The sequence below is a fragment of the Macadamia integrifolia genome, unplaced genomic scaffold (genome assembly GCF_013358625.1).
Source record: "Macadamia integrifolia cultivar HAES 741 unplaced genomic scaffold, SCU_Mint_v3 scaffold870, whole genome shotgun sequence".
NCBI classification, from domain to species: Eukaryota; Viridiplantae; Streptophyta; class Magnoliopsida; order Proteales; family Proteaceae; genus Macadamia; species Macadamia integrifolia.
Genome location: NW_024870565.1, coordinates 213,351 through 220,701, shown reverse-complemented (window position 1 = coordinate 220,701; position 7,351 = coordinate 213,351). Strand labels below are relative to the sequence as shown.

The window sequence follows — 7,351 nt, the reverse complement described above, 5'->3', positions numbered from 1 at the left end:
TTTATACATTGGGTAAAAGAGGGGTTCGGACCACAATGGGTGGGTGAAGGTTTTTGTCCACTGGGTAAAAAGTGGGTTCTTGGGGAGAAAATCCTTAGTAAAAAAGGGGTTTTTTGGTCTTAAGTGGGTGAAGAGCGAATTTCTTCACCCACCAAGTCAGGGAAACACCAATCCATGCCATTGACGGTGACACACAAGGTTAGGTTGAAATGCATGGGGCATGCAGGCAATGTGCACAGGGTGTACAGGCAATACGCACAAGGTGTGTGGGTAATGGTGTGTAGTTAGGCACAGGCTAGGCATAAGGGTGTGTGGGGAGGTTGGCATGGGTGTGCGACACATGGCTCGCGGGGCAAGCTAAATTGTACGGGGAAATATGCGCATGGTGTAAGCAAGGTGAGTGCGGCAAGCAGGCAGGCGCACGCGGCCATGTAGTAGGGGAGCTTACAGCGTGCGGCGGGGGTGTGTAGGCCATGCGACTGGGGGGCGCAGGCTATGCAGTGGGGGTGCACGAGTAAGCAGCGGGGGAGAGCAAGTCATCCAGTAGGGGTGCACGCAACACGTGGCGGGGGCACGTAGGCCATGCATCGGGGGCGTGCATGCCATACAGTAGGGGTGTGCGGCGAGGGTACATAGGCCATGTAGCAGGGGTATATGCAGCATACGGTGAGGGCATAAGGGCGGTACGAGGTAGGCTAGGCTAGTTAGCTGGGCTGGCTGGCTGGCTTGGCTAGTTGGGCTGGCTGGCTGGCTTGGTTGGTTGGTGTGCACGACATGCACGCGAAAAAAATGTGATTTTTCAGGGAAGATTGTGAGAAATCTGACGGTCCAATTTTGATGTACCATATATCATTGAATTCGTATTTTTGAGTACTATCTATCTGTACTGTCATCTTGACCAGATTCCTTCATATGAAAATTCAAAATTGGACCCTCTTCCTTCCCGTGCGAGGTTTCCAAGGTTTTCAGGCAGGTGGGGAATGTTTCTGGGTTTTCTCAGTCAATCATCATCTCTATTGATTAGAAGTCAAAAGTTACGTCTAAGATCCGCATTTCATCATAGTCGGAGGAGGGTGACAAAATTGGGTGTCTACAGAATGCCCCTCTTCGGCCAAGGCATGTGCCAATGGCTGAAGGCAAAGAAAAGAACGACCACATTTTGTCACCCAATGCATGTACTGCCATCATCTTACTCATTAATGACGGAGTTGAAAAATGCAATAAATAATACCTCTCAACTACTTTAGAGTTTAGGACTTACCTGGGCTGCTGATTGTAGGAAAGGAATTCACTATTCTTCCAATCCTGCAAAAGATGTTAGTATTTTGATCTTTGAATTTTCCTTAGCTGGGCTTCACATGTGCCAGTTCAGGGAATTTGATCTCTAGGTTGGGGTTTTCAAACCAATTTGGACTATCTGGGACCTATAGTTACAAGGGAGGAATTTTCTGCTCTCCACTCTTGTAACAGGCAAAAACATTTGATTATTGGATTTTCCTTAACTGGGCTTTGCATATGCCAGTTTAGAGAATTTGGTCTAAAAGATCGGGTCACTTAGAGCCAATACAAAGATATTGGGCCACATGGGGCGGGGTAAATGCAATTGGGCCACCTGGGGCTGAGTTAATGAAATTGGGCCACCTGGGGCCGGGAAAATGCAATTGGGCCACTTGGGGTTGGGTCAATGAGATTGGGCCGCTTGGGCCGGGTAAATGAAATTGGGCCGCCTAGGGCCGGGTCAATGAAATTATGTCTCTTCTTGATTTTTCCTTGATTCTTGGTTCTTTGATTTGGAATTTTGCTCTTTGCTTTTGGTTTGGAATTTGATTTGAATTCTGATACTTGATTTGGAATCTTTATTATTATTATTATTATTATATATAATGGGTCCCCTCCCCTGTTCATTCTTCATTTTAACTTTTCTGAGTGAGTTTTGAGTTCCTGGAGCTCCTTGGTTTTTCTTGAAGTTTTCCTTCTTGTTCTTGGAGTTTTTCACCTTGCTTTTGAAGTTCTTGAAGATCTTCATCTTGTTCTTGAAGTTCTTGAGGATTCTTCATCTTGTTCTTGAAGGAGGATTCATTTGGAGAATTTGATATTCTTGTGGGCTTTTATGCAATTTGGGAAACTTTCAGGGGCTTCTTGTAATTTGGGAAGTTTCTAGGGCTTCTTATAATTTTGGAAAGTTTTTGGGCTTCTTACAATTTTTAAAAAATATGGCTGATAGGAGAAAGAGAAAGACTTTGGGAGAAGTCCATCTAGAGAGTTGCAGCAATCCTTCCTGCAAGGACGAGGGCTTGGCCTACAAGTACTCTGGGCAAACCCTTCATAATAGTCGGAATCACATCTGCAACTCTATATGGGATTCCTGGGTAAGTCTTTATATTATAATCATTATTTTGATTACGTTTATTTTTGCCTTTTCTTTCTTTTTATGCTGTTTTGCTTTTTTGTTGTTTATTTATTTATTTTTTGCATTCTTTTATTTCCATTAACATGAGGGGAAGGACCCACCAACCTTGGCCTCGTATGGCCATCCTGACATGGTTCAGTCATGGCATAAGATGCTTCCTCGTAGAGTAAAGCAGACAGTTGATGCGTTATACCTAGGACTGGCTAGCTTTGGTAGAGACTCGAAAGTTTAACCCGGCACTGGTGGGAGCCCTGATGGAGCGGTGGTGGCCAAGTACCCATTCTTTCCATCTTTCTGCTGGCGAGATCACCATCACATCCTTATGCTTCTATGCTTCTATGCTTTGATAGGCATTCCATTTGGGGGTAGATCCATGACCCTACCTAGGGCTTTGACTATCCAGGAGTTCGTAGACTTGACCGACATTACCATTGCTGCTGGCCAGACACATATTCGCCTAGGGGAGATCAGTGCTTGATGGTGGAAATTTGGCTTGGGGGAGAACCCAGGTAACATATCACAGGTGGCCAGTTCATTCTTGCTGTTTGCTATGGGTCAGTGCTCTTCAACGACCTTCAAGGGGGAGTGGATATCCTTCTGGTGTACTTCCTTCGAGATCTTCGTACAGTAGACACTTGGGACTGGGGCGGGGCTGCCTATGCATATCTCCTGCGGTCCCTAAATCTGGTGTCCTATGGAGACAAGGGCCTCAAGGGGGTAGACTTCATTATTCAGGTAACTTTCCTTCTTTTACCCATTTCCTTTCATCCATCTGGATTGCACTTTCTTACTTTAATTTCTTGAAACAGCCTTAGTGCTTTGAGCATTTGGGGACTATAGCTCCCAAACTGAGGGACCCTGAGCCATTCTTCTTCCCTGTAGCCATGAGGTGGGGAGATAATCAGGTGCCCAGGGCTCGACGCCATCCTCTGTGGACCACCACTCATTCTCTTTTGAACGATCTCACCGAGGTATGCCATATCTGATACTAAAATTCCTTTCAGCTTCTGCTGTACTTACTTCTCCTTGGTTTCGTAGGTTACTTGGAGACCATTCCATGACCTTGTATTTTTAGATCTTGAAAGATTAGCCTTGGTTAAGAACTTATCCGAGCACCGAGTCCTTTTTCGAGGAATATGGGGACATGCTTGGTATTTGGGAGAGAGATTAGTACCCCAATGGTCGAATATCGAGCCATGCCCTTCTCCTGGTCTTCCTCCACCCACTATGCACTGCCCAGAGATCATCCTAGCAGACGAGATGGAGCTTTTTGCTAACGGAGTATGGTATGACTCATTTCTAGATCAGGATAGGGACTACAGAGCCTTCTTGGAGGAGAAGACAGTATGCACCCCTCTTGGTCTTGATGGTCCAGTGGTATGTTACCCTTTCTTGAGTATTTCCTCCAAATCCTTTTCTGTTTTGGTCTTGACTGATGTTCTTTCAGGGGAGAGTGAGATGTGTAGATCTGTTCGGTCTCATTCCAGTGCTACCAATCCTTCACAAGCAGGACCCTTTACCAGTGCCGGAGGGTCTCTCAGGGTTACTAACGTCCCCTTTCGTGGCTTCCTTGCCTGGACCTATCCCAACGCAGCCAACCCCAGTCTCCCTCATCTTCTGGATCCGAACATAGATGTAGACGCTTTCCATGGATTGCCTATTCCTTATGATAATGTAAGTATCCGATCATCCTCCAATTAACTCTTGATTTTCTCTGGTTGATATGCTCTTTCTCAGGTGTCCTCGGAGGTCTATGCTGAGATTAGGAGGATGCACTATGCCTTTGCGAGGTGATAGTTACCAAGGATTAGGAGATTGCACGGTAGGACACGCTAATTCAGGACCTGACCCAAAGGCTGGAGCAGGCTGGACTAGCATCTGCAAGTTCCCTAGCTCTCCATGAGGATGGTTCAGAGTACGACCCAGATGATGGCTTTTAACTTATAGGGATTTGTTCCTGCATTTATTGAAAACACAAACACATGGATATTTTCTTTCTTTTTTCTTTTTTCCTCCCCTTGTTTGTTCATCATTTTATTTCAGCATCTAATGAATGAAAACTTATCTTTGGTAAAAAGAAAAACTTTCTCTTTTTGTTTTAGTTGCTTGCAATGCTTAGGCATAATCAATTCCATAACTCAAGTCATAATTAGAATAATCGGGATTACACAAGAATCTAGATACTTCCTCATTCTATTACCAAGTGAATTACATGGGAGGAAAATAACTTTCCTACGATAGACAAGATAGGTAAGTAACAAGGTGGGGAGACAACTCTTGAGGTGGGTGAAAGTTCACTAATTCTTCTGGGTTCGTCTCCTCTAGCCCATATTGTCGGCTTATGTATATAGGCAAATAAAAGGATGTGTGAGTCAATCCCATCAACTTGACATAATTGTAACCAGGGGTCTTCATCAAAAAATCTTCTTGTGGCCTTCCTGGGTCCCTCCATGCGATATCTTGCACAATTCTTTCCTGCAGGTACTTCTCCCAATTAATGATAAGGTCAAATTCTGGAACTTCCCTCTTGTCTTAGTAGTAAAGAGCTCCGAGTGGGCCTCCTTTTAATGGTTTGGTTAACTTCAGCTTCATAAGGAGCCAAATCTGAAAAATAGTAGGACTCCCCTGATAATGATCTAGTCTGAATCCGTGGCCATGGCTCATGTCATCGAATCCCTTGAATTTTTCTACAAGTATCGTAGGGATGATGTCACCTCTCTTCTTCAACTATTTTACCACCTCAATCAGAACAGATGGTGCACCATGCCCAGGAGTGTGGAGAACATAACAAGCTATCATGCAAAGTAAATAAGCATCATGTGACCTCTGTTGATGGATTCCTCCCATTGGTAGATGTTGGATGAAGATCTGGGCCACCTTCAGAATGTCGATCTTCCTATACCTGACAATTTCCTTCACTTCCTCTTCTTTCCATCCGAAGAAGTCTGAATTTCCTCTGAGTAATTTTTCTTTAAAGATGGTTGGAGCAAACTGCCTTTGGGTGGAGATAATATACAAACCTGGAATTCTTTGAGAGTTTGACAAATCTCTACTAATCCAAATCGAAATATATGCAAGTTGGCATCCCAGTGTTGAGGTGCCTATCAGAGTAATTAGTGATGCAGCTTCACACATCCAATCCGGCCAAGAAATGACACATTCATGGATTCCAGCAATCCTGGTGCCCATATAGTTATGTCTAAAGTCCATTTCCTCAACATCTTATCCAACGAGCCCATGAGTTTTCCTGAGACCAACACAAACAAAGAGATATGATGATTTATCCAAGCATTACTCATTAGCTAATGACTCAAACAATCCTTTACCAATGTTGCATTAAGCTCTCTTTTTTTTTTTTTATTGATCAAGGGTGGGGAATAAACTAGCCTTGATAAACTGGTGTCGGGTGGCAATTTTCTTTTTAGGGGATAGAATCCTGGAGAAGAAGTGATGGGCCAATGGGTGGATAACAGTTACCTAATGGCCTTTCATTCCAAATGGAGATTCTTAGGGGACACAAACTATGATGATCTTTTAAGATACTTTGATTATTAATTAAGGAACCAATTTATTGCCTTTAGATGGTTGAGAGTGCACTTGCACATGTTAAGTTGCCTAAGTATCCCTCGAAAGGAATCAGGTCTGACGTAGTTCAGGCTCTTCGCCCTATTAGACATAATATTTCTTGAATTGATCCAGTTTGACCAGTCCGAGTATTTCTTCACCATTGTGGTCTATGAGTTTCACAGCTTTGCCTAGTAGAATTTCTTTGATAGTGAATGGGCCGCGCCAGTTGGGCCTAAATTTTTCTCTTGGGTCATGAATTGGGGTTCTTTTCGAAGAACAAGTTTTCCCACCTCTATGTGATGGGGCATCACATTCTCAATTGATATTTCTTTAGATTATCCATGGCTTTCATACGCCTTTCGTCAAGAAAGTTGAGCTCATCATGTCTGGCCTTCACCCACTCTCTTTTAGGTAGCTGACTATCAAGGAGCACCCTTAGGGATGGTACTAGGATTTCCGCGGGTAGAACTGCCTCAACCCCATATACCAAGGAAAAAGGGGTTGTCCCTGTCGAGGATCGTACAGAAGTCCGGTATGCCCATAAGGCAAGGGGTAACTTATCAGCCCAATCCTTGTGTGTTTTCACCATTTTTGCAAGATGACTTTGACGTTCTTGTTGGCTGCTTCCACTGCCCCAATAGTCTATGGCCTATAAGTTGTAGAGCGATGCCTTCTGATACCGAACTTTGTACATATTTTATCGGTCTTGCCTCAGAAATGGGATCCCTGATCCGATATCAATTCTTGAGTTACTCCATATCGAAAAATAATATTTTCTTGGATGAATTTGGCTACCTTAAGCAGACGTGAGGACGGCATAGGACTGAGCTTCTACCCACTTGGTGAAATAATCAATGGCTACCAAGATGAACTCGTGACCATTAGATGCCTTGGGGTTGATCTTCCTAATGATGTCGATGCCCTAAGTGGAGAATAACCAAGGTGAACTGAGTGAATACAACTCTGTTGGTGGGATATGTATGATATTAGCAAATATCAGACACTTGTGGCATTTCTTGACAAATTCCACGCAATCTGCTTCCATCGTACTCCAGTAATATCCCAGCCTAAGGATCTTCTTAGATAACATCTTGGCATTCATGTGGGGTCCACAAAGACCTTGATGAATTTCCTCCATGATGGTTGTAGCTTGCTTTTCATCTACACACAACAACTGTATTCCGTTATAGGATCTCTTGTATAACAGATCATTTTGAAGAATAAACTGGGTGGCATATCTTCTTAGAAACTTCTTTTCTCTGTCAATTGCTTTAACTGGGTGCATCCTTTCCCTGATGAAATCCACTATGTGAGAGAACTAAGATCAACCATCTATAGTGAGAGAATTCACCTAATTCTGATAAATGGGCCTAC

At 43.7% G+C, this 7,351-nt stretch overlaps 1 protein-coding gene across 2 annotated transcripts; it reads left to right on the top strand.

The window, feature by feature from the left end:
- Positions 1-2,230: 2,230 nt before the first annotated feature.
- LOC122070276 lies at positions 2,231-4,422 on the top strand. 2 transcript variants are annotated; one of them, XR_006137727.1, is made up of 6 exons: positions 2,231-2,369; positions 2,761-3,145; positions 3,220-3,381; positions 3,449-3,787; positions 3,858-4,084; positions 4,148-4,422. XR_006137727.1 is itself a non-coding variant. In XM_042634401.1 (5 exons), the coding sequence occupies exons 2-4, from the start codon at positions 3,295-3,297 to the stop codon at positions 4,041-4,043; spliced, it is 612 nt and encodes a 203-aa protein (XP_042490335.1). In that variant the 5' UTR covers positions 2,449-3,145; positions 3,220-3,294; the 3' UTR covers positions 4,044-4,084; positions 4,148-4,422. The 2 variants fall into 2 exon arrangements, 1 of the variants encoding a protein (XP_042490335.1); XM_042634401.1 differs by lacking the exon at positions 2,231-2,369 and having other exon boundaries at positions 2,449-3,145.
- The last annotated feature ends 2,929 nt before the right edge of the window (positions 4,423-7,351 follow it).

Coding starts and splice junctions, on each gene's coding strand:
- LOC122070276 (XM_042634401.1), top strand. CDS start 3,295: ATGAGGTGGGGAGATAATCAGGTGCCCAGGGCTCGACGCCATCCTCTG. Junction 3,382..3,448: donor TTTTGAACGATCTCACCGAG/GTATGCCATATC, acceptor TTGGTTTCGTAG/GTTACTTGGAGACCATTCCA. Junction 3,788..3,857: donor TTGGTCTTGATGGTCCAGTG/GTATGTTACCCT, acceptor ATGTTCTTTCAG/GGGAGAGTGAGATGTGTAGA.